Here is a 26338-nt window from a genome sequence, read left to right on the forward strand (position 1 = left end):
GTAACCATATTTCTTCGTATTCCATAATTTTTTCTAACATAAATATAAATTTTACAAAATAATTTATTAAAATATGTTATATTGTAATACATAGATGGAGCCGGAAAAAAAATTAAAAAAAGCCCATAAAATCAAACTACTGCGTGCGTCGTATAATCTCACATATGGATGAGGATTCAACAGTTGTAAATACTGATTACTTAAGTAAATCAACTTCCGGTACAAGAGATTCATTCACACTGATCCCTCGATCCAGAGTTGATGTGATGCAACATATGTCCCAAACTGAAAGCAGACCTATGCAACATATGTCTAAAATTGAAAGCAGATCAATGCAACATATGTCTGAAACTGAAAGCAGATCTTCTGAACTAGCTGTTCCATCAGTGTTTGAAAACAACACACAAAATTATAATTTTCTTATTTATACTAAATATAAAATTTTTACAAGAAAAAAATAATTATTTATATAATAGTCTCATAAACTGATTTTTTTTTATTAGGTGACACTAATATGTACATCGACTTTGGAAACTGTTCTTATACCTGCCATTATTGTAGTGCTCTTTTTTGGCTTAATAAACAAATTAAAAAAAGTAATCCTCCTAAATTCAATATTTGTTGTAGAGAAGGAAAAATTAGAATACCTTTTATCAAACTTATTCCCTCTACACTATATAACCTACTGGATTATTATGGAGGATCATTAAGTACACATTTTCAAAAAAATATTAGAATTTATAATGCCATGTTTGCATTTACATCATTTGGGAGTAACATAGAAAATTTTTCAAAAAACTCTATCGGTCCTTATATTTTTAAAATAAGTGGACAAATACATCACCTGATAGGATCTCTTCTTCCAATTGATAATAATCCTCCTAGATTTACACAACTATATATATATATATATATATATGATACGGAAAATGAAATTAAAAACTGAATAGCTTCATTCTCATTTGAAAATGAATAAAAAAATATAATAAAATTAATAATAGAACATTTAATTACAATGTTAGATAATACAAATAAATTAGTAAAGATTTTTTGAATGAGAAGAGATAGATATAGTAAACTACCATCTATGAAATTAATACTTATAAATCGAAGAAATACAGATAATAATCAATATGAATTACCAACTTCAAATGATATAGGTTGTTTAATAGTTGGAGATATTGGTGAAGACGAACAAGGAAGAGATATTATAATTGAAGATAGAACAAATTCTTTACAAAGAATTACAAAATTACATCCATCTTATATGTCTTTTCAATATCCATTATTGTTTCCTTATGGAGAAGATTGTTATCCTATTTAGAAGTGGAAGATTATTACAACAATATGTAGTTGATGCATATGCCTGTGTAGAAGAAGATAGATTTGATTATGTTAGAAAAAATCAAAAAAAATTGAGATCTGAATTTTATCAAGGAATTTAATATGCTATTACAAAAGGAGATACAAATGTACAGGCAGTAGGTAAAAGAATTATTTTTCCTTCCAGTCATATTGGTAGTCCCAGATACATGATTCAAAACTATCATGATGCAATGGCAATTTGTACATACTATGAAAATCCTGATTTGTTTATAACATTTACATGTAATCTAAAATGGCCTGAAATTACTAGAGCTTTAATAAAAATACCTGGTTCTAAACCTGCAGATAGATATGATATTATTATAAGGCTTTTTAAAATGAAATTAGAACATTTTTTATCAACGGTAAAAAATAAAAATATCTTTGGAACAATTGTAGCAGGTTAGTACATTTTTTTCTAGATTCATGTTCTTTTATCTAAAAATATTAAATAATATTATTTAATGCCTATACTAAATATATCTAAAATAAATTTTTGTTTAAATTTTGTAGATTTGTACGTAGTAGAATTTCAGAAACGAGGTTTGCCATACTGTCATTTCCTGTTTGGTTACGTACTGATGACAAATTACATGATCCATCAAAAATTGATAAATTTATTTCCGCCGAAATTCCTGACCCTAAAAAAAAACAAATTAAAATACAATGTTGTAGCTGAATTTATGATGCATGGACCATGTAGAATAGCAAAACTAGCTGCTCAATGCATGAAAAATTCAGAATGTTCCAAAAAATTTCCGAAACAAATAAAAAATGAAACATATTGATGCGAATTATTTTTTGTATATAATAAATTTCCGCAAGCGTACGGTGTCAAGTTTTGAGTATAAGGTGAGTGAGTATCGTCTCCACAGGGATTGGGTTTAGAATTGCCATTAAGTACCGCAATTATTGTAACTTAACTTTATCTAGGCAACCTAATAAAATGACAATTAAGAAAATAAAACAAAATAAATATGAAAATAAGAAAATAAAGTATCTATACACAAATGGTCTAGGGACTTGATTTCGCTTTATTATTCCTGTGTTCATCCTATTATGTAATCGCTAATCAATTCCATTCAATTCATTAATCGAGGCTCTAATGTCATCTCGCAACCTCTCCCGAGTGCCTCATAAGAAATTGTATTTAAATACCAAAAACAATATCCCTATTCAAAATGAACATTTAAACACAAATTAAGCTTTGCCTTTAGAATTAGAAAATAGGAATATTGATCGCCTCCTAGCCTCACAACGACCTAAATCCTAATTTGATTATCTAAGCGTTGATCTCCTCCCGGTCTCACAACAACCTCGACTATGCTTCTCAAATCTAGATAAAGAATTCAATCTCTCCCGAGCATCAAATTTGCAATCTAAAAATCATCTAACTCATTGGCCAAATAAATTAAAAGCATTAAGCATAGAGAAACATAAATGAATTGAAAATGAAATTAAATTAACAATCAACAAAATATTCAAAACATAGTTCAAATAAAACTACATAAAGTCCTAGATTTAATGTCTAGCTCAACATGGAAAAATAGATGAAAAAAGATAAAACCCAATATCCATTGAAAAGCTTCCAAAGACCTCCAAGATGAAGGATTTCGGCCTCCTTTTGATGTTTTCTTCAGATTTCCGGGCCCCCCTTCCAAATGGCATCTCTTTCCTTTTATACTACAACATTTCAGAGCTAGGGATTCAGTCGCGCGCTGCAGCTCGCGTGAAAACGCGATGTGGCGCGCATTTTTGGAAGAGCGATTTTGCTCGCAGGGGGCTGAGACGCGCTGCAGCGCCTTTGGGTGAGCTGCAGCGTGTAGGACACATTCCTGGGCCCTTTTGGCGCGCTGCAGCGCCCCTTGGGCACGCTGCAGCGCGTGTCCAGCCTCTGGGCATGTTTTGGGCGCACTGCAGCCCCTCTGGTGCGCTGCAGCGCGCATTTTTAGAGCTGGGCACGTTTTAGTGCGCTGCAGCCCACTTTGGTGCGCTGCAGCCTGCGCTTCCCTTGCTCTCTGGACTTCTTTGTATTCCTTTGCGCGTTGTAGCCTAAAAGGGTGCGCTGCAGCCCGCTTCCTTGCATTCCAAGCCTCCTCTTGGCATTGATTCACAAGTTGGGTAAATATTCTTCTTTTCTTCATGCAAAATCATCCGAGTTCGCATTTATTTATAATTCCTATAAAAGCAAACAAAAGACATTAAACTAACAAAAATGCTTAAAAACTTACAAATATTCAAGCTTAAAAGTACTTGATTTGTTGGTAAAAATACCCGTCATCACATATATCGAAGAAAATGGATTTGTACAAATTTTTATGTTGAAAACCATTCAACATCTATCAATACATTTACCAAAAATACAAAACATAACATTCATGTCAAACCAACATCTTATTGATATAATGAAACAACCAAATATTCATAAAACTACTATGACAGAATGGATGGAAATAAACAAAAGTGATATCAATGCTAGAAATCTAACTTATAATGAATTTCTAACTAAATATGTTTAGAATAGTAGGTATAAATATTGGTCTCCTAAACAAATATGACATACAATAGGCCGATCATATTATATTCATCCAAACTTTGGAGAATTGTATTATTTAAAATTATTACTAAATCATCGAAAAGGAATAACAAGCTATGAAACTGTTTGAACTATTGATAACATAACACATAGAACATATCAGGTTGCATGTTATGCATTAAGTTTATTAGGAGATGATAGAGAATGGGAACAATCTATATTAGAGGCATCTTTTTGGTATACATCGTTACAATTACGACATCTATTTGTTATTATATTGTTATTTTGCAATGTAAATAACCCATTGAAATTACTTCAAAAAAATTAGAAACTTATGACTGATGATATCTTACATAAAATTAAAATTTTTTTTAACAACCCATATTTTGAAATACTTGAAAATGAATTATATAACTTTATATTATATGAACTAGAAAAATTATTAAATCTAAATTCATCAAAGCTCAGTTTAATCTACCACTTCCTACTGGTTCACTAATAAATGATTTAAACAATAAACTTTTAAGAGAGGAACTTAATTATGACATAAATAAATTAAAAATAAAAAACTCTTTATTAGTACATAATTTAAACAATGAACAACGTGTTATTTACTAAAAAATTTTAGATTCTGTTATTGATAAACAGAACAATTTATTTTTTATTTATGGCCATGGAGGAACTGAAAAAACATATTTGTGGAATACAATTATAACAAAGATTAGATCCAATAATGAAATAATTCTTGCTGTCGCATCTTCAGGAATAGCATCATTATTATTGCCTAAAGGAAGAACTGCACATTCTAGATTTTGAATACCACTGTCAATAGATAAATTTTTAACATGTCATATAAAAAAGGGAACTCAATTAGCACATTTAATTGAAAAAACATCATTAATTTTATGAGATGAAGCACCTATGACTAATAAATATTATTTTGAAGCACTAGATAAAACAATCCAGGATTTACGAAACAATTTTGATCAACCATTTGGTGGAATGACAGTTATTTTAGGAGGTGATTTTTGACAAATCTTACCTGTTTTACCTACAGGAACAAAAGAACACATAATAGATGCATGCATAAATTTTACATAATATCACATAAATAAATACATTAAAAATATATACTATACTATATTCTTTGTAATATTAAAATTTTTTTAGTACAAAATTTTTAACCATGAATTCAATAGAAAATTTTATTATTATAACAAAATCTTATTTGCTTCTTTCAGGACTTACACAAAATGACAACACCGATTCGTGCACTAAAGCCAAATGAAGTGTATGAAACAATAAAAGCACAAGTATGCAGAATATGGACAAACAACGATTTTGTCACAGGACGTCTGATAAGCCTTGACTGTATCCTGGTTGATGAAGAGGTACTAAAATTTTAAGATATTATATTACATATTATTTTATATAATATTTATTAATATTGAATAACTATTTATCTTCATTATTTATTTACAGCGTGAGGCAATACAGGGAACGATTCGAGCACGTGATTCGGACTTCATTTCTCAAAAAATTGAACAAGGCAATATATACAATATTAGTAATTTTTATGTTACTGAAAGTAAATCAACATTCAAAGTCGTTCCACACAGTGCTATGATCCAATTTGCACGAGCAACATCCTTTACTCCTATTATGGACAATGTACCATATATCCTATTTCACAAATTCTACTTCATAGAATTTGATCAGCTATATCAAAGAATAAATAATACTGAGATATTAATAGGTAATACATGTTAACTTATTTTAGTATTATTATAATTATTTCTTGAATATTTATTTACAAAATTTTCCTGTTTATATATAATATTAGATGTTACTGGAGTATTAACAAGTGTCCAAGCAATTGAGCATACAAATGTCAACAATAGACCAACAACACGGCGATCTATAATGATACAAAATATCAGGTATAGTAAATTTATGCCTTTTTTATCGCATTTATTATTCATTAAAACTATTTAATGTAAATACAATATTTTTTCACTTTTTTGAATCAATTTTATTAATCATTTTTATGGATTACATTTTTTCAACAGAAATGAACAACTACAAGTAAGCCTATGGGAACATAAAGTTGATCAATTGATGAGAATGTTCTTAAAACACTTCAAGCACCAGTTGTGGCAGTTTTCTCAGCAATGTTGGTGAAACAATATCTAGGTATTTTTAACATTGCTTTATTATAATAATTTTATACACATAGGTAAAAACTATAGCATACATTTATTTATTACTCTGTTATATTTTTAGGTAACTCATATGTTTCAAGTACATCAACAACAATTTTCTATATTGACCCAAATATTTCAAAAATAACAACGTTAAAGACAAGGTATATATATATATATACATATATAATATTTTAAAATAAATTTATCATATTGATATTTCAAAAATAACAACGTTAAAGACAAGGTATATATATATATATATACATATATAATATTTTAAAATAAATTTATCATATTACATATTTACAAATTTTATTTATATTTTCCTTAACTTATTTGTATTTTTATATATACAGATTTTCCCATAAAGTCAACAAATTGAATTCCTACCACCGCCAAAAACACCAATCCAAACAATTAAAAAACAAATATCAGCAAATAGAAGAACAATAAATGAACTCAAAACATTGGACGCAAAAAATAATTTGGTTAGTACTATTAACTTTCTTTTTTTTTTTTTTTACTACACTTAGTAAAAAATTTAAAACCACAATGTTTTACTTCTTATTCAGGGTGGAAAATTCACTGTAAGAGCAACCATAGTAAACTTTTTAACATCTCAAGGATGGTTCTACAATTCTTGCCCCAAGTGTTATCGACAACTAAAATAAGCAAGAATAGGTTGGTGGTGCGACAGTCATGGCCACATAAAGTCAACACCATCTCCATGGTAATTACACTTATTATAAAATTATTTTTATTTACTATATACCTTTATTAATTTAAAAAAATATTTTATAACATTAAAAAAATATTTATATGTATTTTACAGGTATAGATTAATAATCCAAATTGAAGATTACACTGGAGACATGTAGGTTATCGCTTTTGGCAGAACCGCTCAGGCATTAATAAAAAAACTATGTTTTGCATTAATAATTGACGAAGGCTTTACCAATCCATTTATAATACCACCAACTATTGATCAGATTCGAGGGCAATAAAAAATCTTCCAAATCTTCTTTCAACAACGAGGCACCTAAATGAACACAATAATTTCCAAAATATTTGAAGACATCCATGTTCCATCATTGCCACCAAAACAGTTAACTATAGGAACAGAAGATCTACAAAGGTAAATAATGTTTTTTTTTTTTTTTTTATCTTTTATCAACTATACATAAAAAATATTTATATAATTTTGATTATACTTTTAAAAATCTTATCCTTTTTCAGCCCACAACTAATACCAACATCACAACTATCAACACCAGCCACATTTGATCCACACACTCCGACACCTAAGAAACCTGGTACAAGGCAAGGCACGTTCAACACAACAAATATTATCAACTAATTTAAATATATATTTAAAAATTATTCCATTTTTATAGCCCTGAATCAAGAACAACAAGACAGTCTGGAAAACATCCAAAAACAAGATAATACAAATATTTTTATAATATTTATTTCATATTATAGATTTTAAACATCTTTAATTTTTTTAACACTTATATTTACAAATATTTTTCTCATTTTTATATTTGCAGCTGAAACAAAGGAAATGCTCAAAAAACACAACAACATTGTATTTTATTTTATACAATCTATATATATATATTATAAATAATAATACTATATATATCTGTGTAAATATGTTTATACAAATTTTATATCTATTATATAATACAACACTATATAATATATGTGTATATAAATACAACTATCATATAATACAATACTGTGTTCTGCAGGAACGCGCGGAACACAGAACACGGGCTCGTATGAAAACGCAGCGTTTAAGTGTACACTACACTACAATATACTTTTGCCTAAAGAAGAAGAGAACAGCCGAAGCACCGAAACGAATCACCAGAATGGGGAGAGTGGAGGCACTGAGCGCGTACAGAGCGCTTCTAAGAGCGACGAGGAAGACCTTCGCCGGAGATTCGTTCATGCTGACGCAGTCAGCCGCCGAGATCCGCCGGAAATTCGAAGAGAATCGGCAGATGACGTCGGAGGAGGATGTTCAGAGACACCTCGAAGAGGCACGCGAGGCCTCTCATTTCATCACCAACATGATCGTCCAGGCCAAGCTCAACTCTCGCGGCGGTTACGGTATTATTTCCTTCTCCTTCCCATCCGAATTCCTCAATCGCATTTCATATATCTTGCTCTGATCTTGACGGGTGGAGGTTTTTGTTCGGTAGCGTTCAATCTGTTTGTTAAAATGCCTGTGGAGTTTTTTTTTTTTTTTTTTTTTTTTTTTTGTTTTTTTTTTGGGGGGAATAGGAAAGGGGGAAAAAAGTATAGCTTTTGGATACTTGATGTGCAAAATTTTTTATAGATATTGGGATATGAATTACGAAGTAATAAGGATGGAGTACATTGATTTATTTTTTAGTGTTTATGAAATAATAAGAAATGATTCAACTCTCGTGCTAGTATTTACTAAACTTAGAAATGTGAATCTTAAAAAAAAAAAATATATATATATATATATATGGATTTTATCCATATAATTGTTAAAATATCTTTTTATATAATTAAATAATGATCAAGTTATTTGGCTTATAACATGTACAGTACTTATAAATTTGACATTTATTTTCTTTAACCGGTAATCAATATCAAGCTGCTTGATTCAAGCATGTAGGAATTGACATTCCTTAGATTGTGAGGGCCAAACCAAACTGCTACTCACAATTTTGTAATAAACACACGATAATAGGATGGAGAAACACTCCTCGTTTTCTCTTTTCTCTCTCTTTCATGTGAAGTGAAAACACTTTTAATTTCCGTAAGATTTTTCTTTTTTGGGCTGGTAATTTCATTGATGGTAAGCACCAAGTTATACATACCGACGTTGATTGCCGCAGAAATGAAGCCGGGTAAAGAGCATGCAGGAGCAACATTGGAGGTTCCATCAGAAGAGCTTCTTAAGAAGTCTGTATGAGGACCAGTTTGGTCCTTATGGTGTGTTTCCCGTTTGGAGGGGGGAATTTTATGTTTTATTTTGTTTTGCTTTTTTGTAGTAAGAATGAGCTCTATGGTCTTTTTTTTTTTTTTTTTTTTTCCCCCTCAATTTATTTGCATCCCTTGGGAGGAATACTGAAGGCCAGTTGAGAAATCGATAGAAATGCTTTATGTTTTAGATTTAGTCCATAATGTTATGCCAATAAATGTTCTTGCTGCAGAAGGGAATTCTTGAAAGCTGATGATTTGTACAACCTTTCAATTCGACCATGTTTATGTATTTTAATTTCTTGTGGAATATCAAATATTTGAAAGCCAAATTGTCAGTAAGTTTTATAAGCAACAATATATAGCTAATTTGGTTCAGTTTTTAAAGTTATAAATGTAACATGCATGGAGGATTACTAATTTGGTGCAGATTATCAACAACAGTGAATTTTTCCCATCATTGCTTGACAATTGTCCAAGTTTATCGTATTTCCGTAGCCATATAATTAACATATTATTGAAAAGTACTTTGGTAGATAAAAAGAAAAATATTTGCTAATGTATACACGAGGATAATTTCAAAATCCCTCCCTTCCATTTTTAGGCAGTTACTCTCTATTTTCAGAAAATCGGAAAAGACCCTATGAATGTTAAATTTCCTACAAATTTCTCCCATGTGATTGGGGAAAATTCACTGTCCAGACATAATAAAGTGCAGATATTATGGAGTCGTGATGTGGTTTTTTCTCAATTTAATAGGATTCTCTAATGAATCTTTTACCAAATACTTTTCCTTTTTACCAAATACTTTTCCTTTGAAACAAATTGGAACTTGATTATTCTATACACAGTTTAGCAGGAGTAAATTAATGTCTTAATTCATTGGAATCTTCTACGATCAGAGAGAGCTTGGGAGAGGAATTTTCTCCAATCATGCTCTGGTTTCTAATTTTACCATTTAAACTCCTTGTTTTCTGATCATAAAAAGTCACCAACTACCCCGCGTTAGATTTCTTGGATGAGGGACTTGATGGTGCACCAAATAAACTTGATTCAAATAAATTGTTTACAAAAACAATTCTCTGGATGGTGCACCAAATAAACTTGATTCTAATAAATTGTTTACAAAAACAATTCTTTGGCAGGTGGCAGTATATGAGAAAGTTATTTGACCTGAAACATTAAGATATGAAAACAACAACATTGTTTTGTTAATGATTAGGCGTCTTTTGTAATAATCTACCGTTTTAAGCTGTTAATAGCCCTAGATGTTCGTCGAAGATGCAAATTGCAAAATAGGCAACAGGCCAACACGCAGACAGTACTACAATGCGAACTACTACCAAGAGTACCTCTACGATCAAAAGTAGTGTACTCATCTGTGTCAATTTACCCTCGATTTATCGGCGTTTGGTTGCTTCGGCTGTCTAATATTCACTTTTATAGGTAACTCTCATCCGTTGATCTTTACCAGTGTGTTCCTTGTAGCATCAGTGACAAATTTGTGTTTCATTTCTTGTAGCAAGAATGAACTCTGTGCCTGTATTGATTTTCCTTCAATTTGATAGAATCGCCCCATGGAATTTTGGAGTTTTGTGTGTTGTGTGTGTGTGTGTGTGGGTGGGGGATAAACACAGAGAAGCGAAGAACACAAATAAATCGACAGACTGACCACAAGACCTTAAGAAATACTAGAGACTGCTTTGAGGATTCGCTAGAAATGCTTCTTCTTTTACAACTAGTCCATGAATTGGAGGCAAGGAATGCTTTCGGCGCAAAAGGTATTTCTTGAAAGCTTTTATTGTTCTAACATTCAATTCGACCATATTTATCCATCTTAGTTTCTTGTGGAACTACCGCCATTCAACCCCTGGCCCTCACAATAAAGAAAAAAAAAAATCAACTATAACAAGAAGTACCATTTTAAATAAACTTCTCACATATGATTCAGAGTAAAGCAACTCAAATTCTTTAATATCACATATGACCTCATAAGCATAGTAAGCATCCATTCAACTCTCAGTCACTAGTCTTCCTCGATGTCGGCAAAATCCTCTTCACTATCTTCATCTTCACCTTCTTCGCCATCTTCATGGCCATCTTCACTATTTGCCTGCTCATCTTCATCACTGTCTTCCTCATCCTTGTGTTCTTCCTGTTTGTCTTCCTTTTTCTTCCCGTCACCATTTCCTTCAAAAGCAGGAAAAAAAAAAATACTGGAGAATTAAGAGGTAATCAAAAAGGAAAAAAAAAAATACTGGAGAAGTAAGAGGTAATTAAATTCCAGCGACAGCAAGAAACAAGAACAAAAGTCACGGGGCTGCAAATTTGAAATGTATATAAGCAGCAAGAAGACATGATAGCTGTACGACAGGAAAAAGGCTGTTAGACGGAAATTATAGAAAGACAAGATCAAATTTGCACGCTATATCATTTATGTCATGTTTCTCCTAGCTCTCTACAAAAGAACAGAAATTGAGGAGGGAAAAAGCTAATTTTGAGTCAATGTACCATATTCACTGAATATTACTCCACCCGAACACAATCCTTCTTCAACCTTGATGAGCTGAAGAGTCATTCTAGCTCCAATCTCTTGAAGCTTGACAGCACTTTTTGTAGAAGCTCGATTAACCCTGCCGAGATCACTAGCCATGGTCACTGTTGCTGCTTCATCATCTGCTTCACTTTCTGATACATAACCAGCCCTTCAGAACATAGGGAAAAGAAAGACATAAGAATATTAGCGAAATGTTCGTGAGATATACATGTGCATATATTTTATTTATCAATGTTCTAAGATCTCTTTCTTTTTTTTTTCCTGGAAATTATCTGAGGTAAATGGAAGAGTACCTTGAGACAAGATTTGAGCACAAAAACAATATTGGAAAACCGTCACATAGACACCAATGCTTTATAAACCAAGATCAAATTAATAACAAATTGTGGAAATTCGGTTTTTCAATTCCTAGGGATTAATTACTAGGATTGAGTTAGTTTTTTGTTTCCTAAAATAAAGGGATTCGGGTGCTGACTTACTTGATCCTCTCATTTGATTTGTTTTCTGTTTTTATCTTTCCTAGATTAGTGGTATTGTTTCCTTTGTTAGTTCCTTGATTTGAGGAAGCGGTTTGCTCCTTCCTCCTATTTAAACGTGTAATAGCTACTCAATATTCAATGAGAAAAATTCCAGTTCTTTCTCAATTATCCACATGGTCACAGAGCCTTCCAAAAATTCTCTCTGATGACCAAATACGGAATGGCCACTGAGAAGCAAATGGGGTCGTCATCCGAAGTCACTTCAGGCACTGAAGTCTCGAACACCAACACCTATGGTGTTGCAGAAGGCGTTCATCTTCCTATTACAGGGCACAAACTGAATGGGAACAATTATCTTCAATGGTCGAAGTCCGTTATGATGTACATATGCGGAAAAGGGAAGGAGGAATATCTCACAGGCGAGATCATCCCTCCAAAGGAAGGAGATCCCAAATTTAGACTCTGGAAAACAAAAAACAATATGGTCATGTCATGGTTGGTAAATTCAATGACCAATGAAATAGGTGAGAATTTTTTACTCTATAGCACTGCGCCTGAAATATTGGATGCTGCTAAAGAATTTTACTCGAGCAAGGAGAATACCTTAGTAATTTTCGAGATCGAGACCACACTCCATGACCTTCGAAAAGGAGATCTTTCTGTCACCAAATTCTACAATATCCTCACCCGTCATTAGCAACAACTAGACGTGTTTGAGGATTCTAAGTGGGACTGTCCGGATGATGCAAAATGGTTCAGAGAGATCATGGAAAAGAAGAGAATATTCAAGTTCTTGATGGGACTGTCCGGATGATGCAAAAAGTTTATTCTAGGAGAAAAGGGCGTGGGGCAATAGTTCAAGACAAGGGGGTGGGAAATGGAAATATGGAAAATACTGGGCAGGAGAGCTGATGTGGCAAGTTGGTTAGGAATTTGTTAGCCTGGGAGAGCATATCTAGGAAGGAGGGGGGAACGGGATGGTTGTTTGTTGATTTGGGAAATCCTGTTAGCAGTCCTTGGGAGGAAGGAGAACCTTGAATTCTCCATTGTTATTTCTGCTATCTTTCTTTTTCTTTTTTGTTGCTTGATCAGTGTAAGAAAGCTCCTCTCCAGATTGAGAGTGAGTAAATTCAATAAAAGAAGCTAAACTCATTTACGAGTTGCCTCCATTTTCGGTTGTCTAGATCTAAGTTTAAGCAGGATCCTAACAATTTGGTATCAGAGCGTGATGATCCATGGGAGAAAACTCGGGTGTGCTTTCCTCAGACGGAGGAGGTAACTAGGCTGGAGCAGAGGATGGATTCATTCTACGAGGTGTTATAGAGTGTCAAAGCCTTGACTGAACCTCTGCCACAGTTGCAGGAAGATGTGACGGAGATTGGGGCTCAACTGGGTGACGTGCAAGGATCGGTACGGCGACTGGAAGCGATGCTCCACCGGCAGGTGGAGTTCTTCCAGAGGAATCCACCACCTCCTCCAAGATTTGAAGCGGTTCCGCCAAGGATGCAGGAGGTACGACGGCCGGTACCACAAGTTCGACCGGTGACACCTCTCCCAGTCCCACGCGAGGAGGAACCCCGGCGAGTCGGGCGTGAGTGGCGGCGGGAATCGCCCCCAGGCCCAAGGGGCCAAGTGGAGCACTGCGGTCGGAAGCTAGAGCTACCCATATTCAACGGTGAGGATCCTCAGGGATGGGTATTCCGGGTGGACAGGTATTTTGTCGTCAACCATGTAGAGGAGGAAGAGCAAGTGGTGGCGGTGTCGGTGTGCATGGAGGGACGAGCACTGGGTTGGTTCCAATGGGCCGACGCTCAAGACCCGTTCGGATCGTGGAGAGAGCTGCGGGCGGCGGTGCTGCAAATATTTGGTCGGGGAAGGGAGGTCGACCCAGTGGAGCAACTCATGGCTCTCCGGTAGTGCGGTACGGTGGCGGATTACTGGGATGAGTTCGAGGGAACGGCGGCTCAGATGCGGGGCGTGCCCGATGCCATCTTCAGAGGGGCGTTCCTTCATGGGCTTAGGGAAGATATACGGGTTGAGTTGAAAATGCACAGGCCCATTACCTTACATGATATGATGGACTTGGCCCAGCAAGTTGAGGCCCGCAATGAAGCAGCTGAGAGAGTAACGAGGTACCGGGCGGGTCGTGGGCTTAGGGCGGACTCGTGGGAACGAGCTGGGGGCCTAACTCAAGGCACGGATCCTACCTTGTTCTCCCAGGCGAGCCCCATTCGATCCAAGGGTCCCAATGAAGCGGTGGGGGTATATGGGGTACGAGGAGGGATGGGCACAGGGCAGAACTCGGCGACAAGGGGAGCTTCGTCTTCCCGCTGCCTCACGGAGGAGGAGATCCAGCAACGACGAGCTCACGGCTTGTGCTTCAGGTGCGACGAGAAGTTCAGCCCCGGGCACCGTTGTAAGAACCGGCAACTTTAAGTGCTGATTTTGGCAGACACAGAGGGAGCATCCGAGGAGGAGGATGGTGCCGTTCAGGAGCATCTTCTGGAGGAGGAGTTGGAAAAAGGGAGCCTGGAAGACAAGATGGATCTGTCTCTGAACTCCCTACGAGGACTGTCTTCCTCCAATACACTCAAGCTGCAGGGAAGAATCGGTGGCCGAGAAGTGGTGGTGCTGGTGGACAGTGGGGCTACGCACAGTTTCATCTCGGGAACGGTAGCAAGGGAGCTGAAACTGCCGATGGATCCCCACGGTAAGTTACAACATCTTGGTGGGCAACGGGCTTAGTTTTAAGCAACGGGGAGTATGTAAGGCGGTTCGGGTATGGATCCAGGGGCATAGGGTCGAGGAGGACTTTTTCCCTTTTGATTTGGGTGGGGCGGGGGACATGGTTGAGCACTCTCGGGGAAGTAAGGGCTGATTGGTCTAAGTTCCTTTTGAAATTTCGAGCTAGACCAACATGGGTAACCTGGCGAGGTGACCCCAGCCTGTGCTATGCCCCGGTGAAGTTGAGTTCGCTAGTGAGGACATTGTCTCCAAAAGGAGCTAGGGTGTTGGTGGAAGTGTGCAAACTTTCGGTGCGGGGAGGGGACGAAGGCACCATAGAGGTTCCTGAAGAGGTGAGGGCTGTGGTGTGCGATTTTGAAGGGGTTTTCCAAAGCCCTACAGAGCTGCCCCCTCACAGGGAACGGGATCACAGGATAGTCTTGAGGGAGGGGGCCAATCCCCCGAATGTTAGGCCCTATAGATATCCACAGGTACAGAAGGGAGAAATAGAACGCTTGGTGACAGATATGTTGTCTTCGGGCATCATTCAACCGAGCAGCAGCCCCTACTCGAGCCCAGTCATTTTGGTTAAAACAAAGGACGGCAACTGGCGATTCTGCGTGGACTACCACGCGCTCAACCAAGTCACAATTCCAGATAAGTTTCCCATCCCTTTGATTGATGAGTTGCTGGATGAGCTACACGAGGTTGTGGTGTTTTCTAAGTTGGATTTGCGGGCAAGTTACCACCAGATTCGGGTGCATGAAGCAGATGTAGATAAGACAGCTTTTCGGACTCATGAGGGCCACTACGAGTTCCTCATCATGCCCTTCGGGTTGACGAATGCTCCAGTCACTTTCCAAGCCCTCATGAATAGGATCTTTTGGCCTTACCTCAGGAAGTTCGTTTTGGTATTTTTTGATGATATTTTGGTGTACAGACGTACGTGGGAGGACCATCGCCAACATTTGGCCGCTGTCTTTGGGGTCCTGCAGAGTGAGAAGCTGTTCGCTAACAAGAAAAAGTGCAGTTTCGGGCAGCGGCAGTTGGAGTACTTAGGCCACCTCATTTTAGCACAGGGGGTCACGGCTGACCCTTCTAAGATTTTAGGCTATCACAGCATGGCCCCCCCTGCGGAACGTCAAAGAGGTACGTGGTTTCCTAGGGTTAACGAGATATTACAGGAGGTTTGTTAAGGGCTATGGTATCCTAGCGAGGCTCCTGACGGAGCTGCTCACAAAGAAGGGCTTTGTGAGGTCCGACGCGGCTGACCACGCATTTGAAGCGTTGAAGGCTACCATGACTCAAATTCCGGTATTAGCAATGCCGGATTTCAATAAAACCTTTGTGCTGGAAACATACGCTTCTGGAGAAGGCTTGGGGGCGGTTTTGATGCAAGAAGACAGGCCGCTTGCGTTTTTCAGCAGGGCGCTCGCCCCAGCATCCCGCATAAAATCTGTCTACGAAAGGGAGCTTATGGGGGTGGTGTTGGCTATCCAAAAATGGAGACACTAGTTATTGGGGCGGCATTTTATAGTCCGTACGGATCAGCAAAGTCTACGGTATCTCATGGGGCAGCGCCAACTACCTCCCGACCAGCTGTGGTGGGTGTATAAGTTATTCGACCATGACTTTGAGGTCCAATACAAGATGGGAGTAGCCAATAAGGTGGTTGACGCGCTGTCTAGGCGGGGTGACTGGCCAGACGCTTCTCTTTGTGCCTTCACCATGCCTCAGGCTGGGGATTTGGAGGCCATTCGTTTGGAGCAGCGCACAGAGGAGTGGGCCACGACCATTTCTAGACTTGAGGACGGTGAGCTTCTGGAGGGCTATTCGCTAAAAAATGGCTTATTGTTCTTTAAAAACCGGTTGGTCCTGGTGGCGAATTTCCCTTCCATTGCTCGGATGGTTCATGAGTTCCACGATTCAGTGATTGGGGGTCATTCTGGGTTCTTGCGCACTTACAAGAGGTTGTCTGCCGTGGTGTTCTAGCAAGAGATGAAACGTTTCATTCGGGATTATGTGGCTCACTGCGAGATTTGCTAGCAGAACAAGTCTGAAGCCCTGTCACCAGCCGGCCTCTTGCAGCCTTTACCCATTCCGGATTTGGTTTGGGACGATGTATCCATGGATTTTGTTGGGGGCCTGCCTAAGTCTAGCGGGTTTGACACCATCTTGGTGGTCGTGGATCGTCAGTCCAAATATGCCCATTTTTGCCCTCTGGCCCACCCATACTCGGCCAAACAAGTGGCTGCCTTGTTTGTCTCGCACATTGTTAAGTTACATGGGGTTCCACGATCCATAGTAAGTGATAAGGATGCGATCTTTATGAGTGGATTCTGGCGAGAATTATTCAAATCCATTTTTGCCCTCTGGCTCACCCATACTCGGCCAAACAAGTGGCTGCCTTGTTTGTCTCGCACATTGTTAAGTTACATGGGGTTCCACAATCCATAGTAAGTGATAGGGATGCGATCTTTATGAGTGGATTCTGGCGGGAATTATTCAAATTGCAGGGCACTAAGTTGTGTACCAGCTCCGCTTATCATCTGGAGTCTGATGGACAAACGGAGGTGGTTAACACTGCTTAGAGGGTTACTTACGGTGTTTTGCAGGGGATAAGCCACGACTGTGGGCTTTGTTCCTACCTTGGGCTGAATATTGGTTCAACACAACTTTTAACGCCTCAACCAAATTCACCCCCTTTCGCATTGTCTACGGCTGTGACCCTCCCACCCTCTTCTGTTTTCAGGACACTCCTGGCACAGTGGCTGCGGTGGAGGATCAATTGGTCCTTCGCAATGAAATGTTGGATTTGTTGAAGTCTCACCTTTTGCTAGCCCAGCAGCGAATGAAGAAATTTGCGGATAGCCACCGTCGGGAACGGCATTTTGATGTAGGGGAGCTGGTTCTACTCAAGCTGCAACCCTATCGCCTTAAGTCCCTGGCTCGCCGCAAGAATGAGAAGCTCGCTCAGCGCTTCTACGGACCGTTTGAAGTTTTGGCTAAGATTGGCCCCGTGGCGTATCGCTTGCGCCTGCCGGATACAGCCCACATCCATCCGGTTTTTCATGTCTCTCAGTTGAAACCCTTTAAGGGGGCGGCTTCCAGGGTGCAGCCTTTACCGGAGCAGTTGTCCAACGACTTGGAGTTGTGCGTCTACCCGGAAGAGGCTCTGGAATCTAGGGTGGTAATGGTGGGGGGACGGGAGGAGCAATAGATACTCATCAAGTGGCAGGGCCTGCCGGCGTGGGGAATCTACCTGGGAACCGTTGGCTGCGATTCACTTGCAATTCCCTACTTTCAACCTTGAGGACAAGGTTGGATTCGAAAAGAGAGGTGGGAGAGGGTGGGAAATGGAAATATGGGAAATACTGGGCAGGAGAGCTGATGTGGCAAGTTGGTTAGGAATTTGTTAGCCTGGGAGAGCATATCTAGGGAAGGAGGGGGGAACGGGATGGTTGTCTGTTGATTTGGGAAATCCTGTTAGCAGTCCTTGGGAGGAAGGAGAACCTCGAATTCTCCATTGTTATTTCTGCTATCTTTCTTTTTCTTTTCTGTTGCTTGATCAGTGTAAGAAAGCTCCTCTCCAGATTGAGAGTGAGAGTAAATTCAATAAAAGAAGCTAAACTCATTTACGAGTTGCCTCCATTTTCGGTTGTCTAGATCCAAGTTTAAGCAGGATCCTAACAAGGACTCAACAAGAACTTGGATGAAGTTCGAGGAAGAATATTAGGGACAAAACCCCTACCAAGCATTCGAGAAGTCTTTTCTGAAGTGCACAGAGAAGAAAGCAGGAAAAAGGTGATGCTCGGAGAATCATCCATCCCTGCTCCAATCACTGATAACTTATCTGCCCTAGCCGTTCGAGAAGCACAGAACACCAGCTACGACAATCAGCAGAAGAAGGGGAGACCATGGTGCGATCATTGCCGGAAAACATGACACATCCGTGAGACATGCTGGAAGCTACACGGCAAACCTGTAGATTGGAAGCCTTCGAGACCTGCTACGAACAAAGATAGCTGCGGAAATCATGTCGCAGTTGAAGAAGGAAATTCTGCTTCCACGGAATCCAATCCTTTCAACAAGGCACAGCTTGAAACACTACAAAAGATGCTCTCACAAGCAGCAACTACTCAGGGTAACATTGGAATTGGATCTTTGGCACACAAAGGTAATTACTTGAGTGCTCTTTCTGTTAATTGCGAAAATAAGGGCACATGGATAGTAGACTCTGGTGTGTCTGATCACATGACAGGAGACAGAACTATGTTTCACCATTACAACCCATGTCATGATGATCTTACAATAAAAATTGCTGATGGGTCACTCTCTAAAGTGGCTAGAACAGGTTCTATTATTCTCTCAAAGAACCTAGATTTGAAAACAGTACTTCATGTTCCTAATCTGGACTGCAATCTTTTGTCAGTGAGTAAACTCTCAAGAACTTAACTATATTGCTAAATTCTCCTCGGATTTGTGTGAATTTCAGGTTTTGGATTCGGGGGATTGGCAGTGCTAGGGTGAGCTCAGGACTTTATCTTCTCAAAGTTGATAGACCTCCTAGAAGACACACTCATACCGTAGGCTTAGTTTCTGTTGAAAAATCCAATAAAGATAGTGAAATCATGTTGTGGCACTATCGTTTAGGTCATCCAAACTTTTTATATCTCGAGAAATTGTTTCCTTTATTCATAAATAAAAATCCGAAGTTGTTTCAATGTGAAGTGTGTCAATTCTCAAAACTTGTTCGTAATTCTTATCATATTCAACCATACAAAACATCTCATCCTTTTTCCATGATTCATAGTGATGTATGGGGGCCATCTAGAATAAAAAATATCACTAGTACAAGGTGGTTTGTGTCTTTTGTTGATGATCATACCAGAATCACCTGGTTGTTTCTCATGAAAGAAAAATCTGAAGTTGGGCAAATTTTTAGAAATTTCAATACTATGATTCAGACACAATTTGCCACAAAGATACAAGTGTTGAAAACTGACAATGACAATGCAAAAGAATATTTTAAGACAACTCTAGGAGAATATCTTGGGAGCCAGGGCATTATTCACCAAAGTTCTTGTGTTGACACACCCCAACAAAACGGGGTGGCAGAAAGGAAAAACATACACATTCTAGAAGTTGCCCGTTCACTCATGTTCACTACACATGTTCCAAAATATTTCTGGGGAGAGGCTGTTTTAACAGCCACTTACCTAATAAATAGAATGCCTTCCCGAGTCTTGAAGTTTCAAACACCATAGCATGTCCTTCTTCATTTTTTTCTAAATACTTGTTTCCTAACCACTCTTCCTCCTAAAGTATTCGGTTGTTCAGTGTTTGTCCATATTCATACCCAACACCGAAGCAAACTTGATCCTAAGGCTCTCAAATGCATATTTGTAGGATATTCCTTAAACCAAAAAGGGTATAAGTGTTATTCTCTGATTACTCGAAAATTGTACAACTCCATGGATGTCTCATTCTTTGAAAATCAACCCTTCTATCCCAAAACCAATATTCAGGGGGAGAATTTTACTCAAGAATACCAGCTTTAGGATATTGATGCATTGGAGTCATCTGATGGCCATAACACAAATCCATTCGAGTCATCCCAGTCATCCCAAACACAAACCGAGTTTGACACTCGAACTCCAAATCTTGTCTAGCCCGAGTCTGACAATCTTGTCCAGCCCGAGTCTGACACTTAAACCCCTCATAGTTACACTCCAACTCAGCTTGCAGACACTAAAGAGTTACGTGTCTATACTAGGAGGAACAAGACTCAAGAAGATAAAGCACTGCAGCCAGCTGATCACGGTCATGAATCCAACCCGGTTCTGGAATCACAAAATTCACCAGGTAACACTAGTCTTGAATCTGCCCCTAGTAATCAGCCTGATGAAGATATTGATGATAGACCCATAGCCTTAAGGAAAGGCACACGGTTATGTACTAATCACCCCATTTATTATTTTATTTCGTATGGGAAATTGTCTTCCAATCATCGTGCCTTTGTTAGCAATCTTGACAGAATACAGGTTCCTAGTTCTATACATGAGGCTCTTCTCATACCAGAATGGAAGGAGGCCATTTTGGAAGAAATCCGAGCCCTGGAGAAGAATGGAATGTGGGTGATGTCTGAATTACCATCAGGAAAACATCTTGTAGGATGTAAGTGGATATTCACTGTCAAGCATAATTCAGATGGGAGTGTCAACAGATAAAGCTCGCCTGATTGCTAAGGGTTTTACACAATCTTATGGGATTGATTACCAGGAGACGTTTGCACCAGTAACTAAACTCAACACTTTCGAGTATTACTCTCACTGGCGTCTAACCTTGACTGGCCTCTCTATCAACTGGATGTGAAGAATGCATTTCTTAACGGTGATCTTGAAGAGGAAGTGTACATGGAAATTCCTCCTGGCCTTGAAACTCTGACTAATACCAACAAAGTATGTAAACTCAAGAAGTCCTTATATGGACTTAAGCAGTCACCTAGAGCATGGTTTGACAGATTTACTAAGGCAGTAAAGAAGGTTGGGTATAATCAGTGCCAGACAGATCACACCATGTTTGTTAAACATTCACCATCAAAGAAGAAAGCAATACTTATCGTGTATGTGGATGACATCATCCAAACTGGGGATCATGATGAAGAAATTCTAAAACTCAAAAGCTACTAGAGTTTGAGATCAAAGATTTGGGCAATCTAAAATACTTCCTAGGCATGGAAGTAGCTCGATCTAAGAGAGGTATTGCGGTTTCTCAACGGAAGTACGTGCTCGACCTCTTGAAAGAAACAGGAATGCTAGGATGTAAGCCTGCTGACACCCATATGGACCCTACTGCAAAATTGGGAAGCAAAGATGATGGTGCTCCCATTGACAAAGGAAGATACCAAAGGTTAGTCGGGAAACTTATTTATCTGTCCCATACCAGACCAGACATCAGTCTTGCTGTAAGTATGGTAAGCCAGTTCATGAACAGTCCAACAGAAGAGCATATGGAAGCGGTGTACAGGATTTTGAGATACTTGAAGATGACACCAGGATAGGGTTTGTACTTCCAGAAAACAGCAAGCAGGGAAGTTAGAATATTTACTGATGCAGATTGGGCAGGATCTGTAACTGATAGACGGTCAACCTCCGGATATTGTACTTATGTTTGGGGTAATTTGGTTACTTGGAGAAGCAAAAAACAGCAGGTTGTGTCACAAAGCTCAGCAGAGGCAGAATTCAGAGCCCTTGCACACAACATCTGTGAAGGAATTTGGTTGAAACGTGTACTTTACGAGCTAGGAATTCCTATTCCAGGAACTATGAAGGTGTTATGTGATAATCAGTCGGCAATCAACATAGCCAAGAATCCAGTGCACCATTGTAGAACTAGGCATGTGGAGATCGATCGACAGAAAAACTTGAGAACAATACCATATCACTTTAGCATGTCCCGACAAGTCAGCAAATAACAGACATTCTTACTAAAGCCTTGCCTAGGAAGACATTCGAAGATCTTGTTTCCAAGCTAGGATTGCTTAACATCTACAACCTAGCTTGAGGAGGAGTGTGGAAATTCGGTTTTTCAATTCCTAGGGATTAATTACTAGGATTGAGTTAGTTTATTGTTTCCTAAAATAAAGGGATTCGGGTACTAACTTACCTGATCCTCTCATTTGATTTGTTTCCTTTTTTTATCTTTCCTCGATTAGTGGTATTGTTTCCTTTGTTAGTTCCTTGATTTGAGGAAGCGGTTTGCACCTTCCTCCTATTTAAACGTGTAATAGCTACTCAATATTCAATGAGAAAAATTCCAGTTCTTTCTCAATTATCCACACAAATCAACAAGTTTTATCTGTAAGACTCAATTCTAACAGCTCATCATTTTGATCTACGTTTCAAATGAGATATGCTATGTGATCAGATTAAAAACAAGTAATAAGGTAAAATGGCCAGGAATAAAATTTAGGCTATCAAGTTAAATTTCCTATTCATACATATGTGCAATTACAAAATAAAGGCAGATTATAAACGTTCGATATAGCTAAGCTACCAACATGTCAACCTCAAAAAAGCTTGAATTAACTAGTGATTCAACAAGTGCATGACCTCATTTTGTACTTTAGTGTTTAATCTCATGAAATAAAAAAGTAAATAATCAACCATATAAGAACTCCTTACTTAGTGATGAAGTCACTAACGTCTTGAAGGTTTCTTAGATCAGGGACTTGATGGTTCTGCACAAATTTTCTAATTCTCCGTGAGACACCAACAGGCTGCAACCTAATGGAATAATGACGAAAATCAATGAGCTTTGTGTCTTTGTTGTAATTAAGCAACACGATTCTCTGGCAGGAAGAAAGTTTGACCTGAAGCATTAACATAAAAACCACATTAAATTTCGTTGAAAAGTATTTCTTCAGTAATACTTTTTATCTTGTAAATTCCAAAAACTCACAGTATTAATATCAATGGCTGGGAAGATGTTTTGAAACATTATAGTGGTCAGTTTTAGATGTTGTTCCCCGCTCCCAAAACCAGAAAGTACAATCTGTAAAGAGAAGGAGCAATCACAGAACATATGCAAAAATAATAATAAATAACAATAATAATGAGATAGGAAGTATTTCTTTCTTTCTTGTGTGCGAGCCAAACTATATGATGAGCAAATATGTTTGCATGTATTTGTACAAAAGCAAAAGATTACCAGTGGAGGATTTTTGAAAAGATCTTGAGGACATCGAGGTCGCAATTGAGATCGAGCGACATCAACTGCTAAAGAGTACTCATTTATCTTAAATGTAAGAGTTGGGCCTTGTGGGGTTCTTGCGACCCTAAGGTAGGGCGCAGTTTGAGTTTTGGACAATATGAGGAAATGTGTAACACCCATAGGCCCTGCAACATTTAAGAAGTCTTTGATATTGTTCCGTCTTTTCTCCTGGAAAGAACAAGCACGACAATTAGTCAAATGTAAAAGCACATTTAGAACACAGGCCACATATATCAAAACAAAGTAGAGCCAAGACCTTGCTTTGCCACGACCAAAATATATAGAATATGAACTACAGTCTGCAATACTTTAAGCAATCTAAGCCTAAATTCAGAGTTCAGTGACACCATACTCCTAATGATTTAATAAATCACATCATGTTTACTAAGTTTGTGTTCTTTTTGACACTCTTATCAGCAAAACATATGTGAAATACAAATTAAGCTGCTACAATTACTATATCTACCAGACTTCCATTAACTAGTAAAAGCACATCAATCAAGAAAAAAAAAAAAAACTCAAATTTACAATATCCAGGAATCATAATTCTCAAAGGGTATAATTCCTTTTTGCACTTGACCCATATGACCAAATGTTCCAAACCATTCCAAATAAGATACTTGCCTATCTCAGGCTTAATAAATAAATAAAAATTAATTAAAAAAAGAGTTAAACAGAAAACATATAATTCAATTCATACCCGAAGATTGAGAGCAGTAAAAGGAAGCATTATCTTTCTCAAATCCATTTGAAGTTGCCTAAGAGGACCAGGCAACTTCCCTCTCGAGAAAACGAAGCTCTTTGGGATCTTATCCCCTGTGATATGGTCCACAGTAGCCTGCTTCTTTTTCACTACTGGCTTCAGAAACACCTTTTTCTTCTTCTGTTCAAGTTTCAGAAATCAAAGTATCAAATTAGCACTTGAGACGCCCTATAATTGATCACAAGGAAAGTTCTGTTTGGTTGTCCAAAAAAAAATTTTTTGTTCCAAAAGAAAATATAGAATAGTATTCACGACATTCAATTAGCTCAATTCTTCCTGAAAAAAACGAGGAAGTCCATGAATTCCCCCCTTCCCATGTTTTCTCGGCAACCAAACAGAAGCTTAAACTCGAGAAAATTAGATAGAAAATGAAATATGCTTACGTTTCGGAAACGAGCCATGACTTCGAAGCGTTCGAGCTTCAGAACAGCAACAAAGGCTTTGGCGCAGAGAGAGAGAGAGAGAGAGAGAGAGAGAGGAGGCTCTGGTTAGGGTACTACAATAGACAACAGAGACATTTTTCACAATGGGTTTAAGGATACTCGAGGGTTTTTCGTTTTTAACATTAAATGGGCCGTATTGCTGTTGGGTTAAACTGACTGAGGCCCAGATCCATTATTTATCTGCGGCCTATTTAACGGATAAGAGAGAGGGGGGCGAAAAGAGATGGCCGGAAAGATAGAGGGGAGGGCGGAGAGAGAGGGCATCGGACGGCGACGCGACCGTGACTTCACTGGTGCAATAGAGAAGAGAAAAGAGAGGATAAAAAAGAGGAAGAGATCCGAAATCAGACGTGTCGCCGGTGGAATAACTCCGGTTCAAACTTGTAAATTTTAAAAGAATAGATAACCTGTGAATATTATTGTTAATTTTAAACTTGTAAATTCGAATATCTTTAAAGTTCATAAATTTATTGTAATTTTTATAATTTTATCGTTTAAATTTATAAATTTTTATATATTTAACAAATTATTGTATCTCCAGATACAGGGGTGCTGAGAAAAAACATCTTGGTAGCATAAAAATTCTCTTGAACTCTAAAATTTAGAAGTGATTTTAGTTTTCACTCCTTAACGTTAAAGAAAATTGAGAATAAACGGTATTCAACTATATATAAAGCCACTGTTGTGCCGTTAAGATCTTATTTTATAGTCAGTTTTTGGCTCTTAGAGATCGTTAGGTTGGTGGATTCGTGTCATGGTTCGTGACTTGTTACAGTATTTTATCTCATAAAAAATACACATAAATTGAGAATGATTTTGAATCCATGAACTAAACGTCCGCTTAATGTCTTTTCACTCATAACTTTTAGTTATTCTTGAAATTGAGGATCAATCGGAGAACAAAGTTTCGGTGGGGGTCTGAATCTTTTTTAATTAGTCTTTTGTTTTTACTTTTGAGAGAAGAAATTCGGTGGGGGTCTGAATCTTTTTTAATTAGTCTTTTGTTTTTACTTTTGTTCTTTTGACTTCATTTTTTGTCTTTAATTTTCTTTAATTAGCTTATAAGTTGCAGTTGGAGGATGAAACATACATGGAGTTTAATTTATCTTTTGAAAGATTTTATAAATTAGCGAAACATAGTAGTTGTTGATCTTGTTAGAAGTAGAATGTTCAGAATGTTCACCAAGAATCTGTAAGGTTTTGGATTCTTTATTTATTCTTTTATTTCACAACTCAAGTTTAAGCTTAAATTTGATTTGTGTATGTGAGAGAAAAAAATTATAACAAAAAAGTTAAATTTAAATTTTTATAAGAAAAAATACTATAACAATAAAATTTGAATTGTAAAAAGAACAAAGTCTTAACTTTGTCTTGAGAATGAAAAAAATTGAAATAATCCGATGAATGAAATACATGAACATGTGGTATTTACAAGTCATTTCTATATACTTTATTCTCTTGAGCGAACCGTGTATTTGATTCTAATCATGCGTTTGTTATTGCCTTATTTGAATGTTGTCCATCAACT

At 37.6% G+C, this 26338-nt stretch overlaps 2 protein-coding genes across 2 annotated transcripts; one reads left to right on the top strand and one right to left on the bottom strand.

Annotated features, from left to right (window-relative positions):
• The first annotated feature begins 7870 nt into the window (after positions 1-7870).
• On the top strand, positions 7871-9401 carry LOC21389630 (mitochondrial zinc maintenance protein 1, mitochondrial). Its single transcript, XM_010108078.2, has 2 exons — positions 7871-8223; positions 8985-9401. Exons 1-2 carry the CDS (start codon positions 7890-7892, stop codon positions 9059-9061), a joined length of 411 nt encoding a protein of 136 aa, XP_010106380.2. The 5' UTR covers positions 7871-7889; the 3' UTR covers positions 9062-9401.
• Positions 9402-10819: 1418 nt separating this feature from the next.
• LOC21389632 (peter Pan-like protein) lies at positions 10820-24906 on the bottom strand. The gene is made up of 7 exons (XM_010108080.2): positions 24751-24906; positions 24305-24487; positions 23542-23772; positions 23293-23385; positions 23016-23203; positions 11581-11774; positions 10820-11259 (listed from the first exon to the last, which is right to left on the bottom strand). The coding sequence occupies exons 1-7, from the start codon at positions 24766-24768 to the stop codon at positions 11096-11098; spliced, it is 1071 nt and encodes a 356-aa protein (XP_010106382.2). The 5' UTR covers positions 24769-24906; the 3' UTR covers positions 10820-11095.
• Between the last annotated feature and the right edge of the window lie 1432 nt (positions 24907-26338).

Source organism: Morus notabilis, unplaced genomic scaffold (genome assembly GCF_000414095.1).
Source record: "Morus notabilis unplaced genomic scaffold, ASM41409v2 Scaffold255, whole genome shotgun sequence".
NCBI lineage: Eukaryota > Viridiplantae > Streptophyta > Magnoliopsida > Rosales > Moraceae > Morus > Morus notabilis.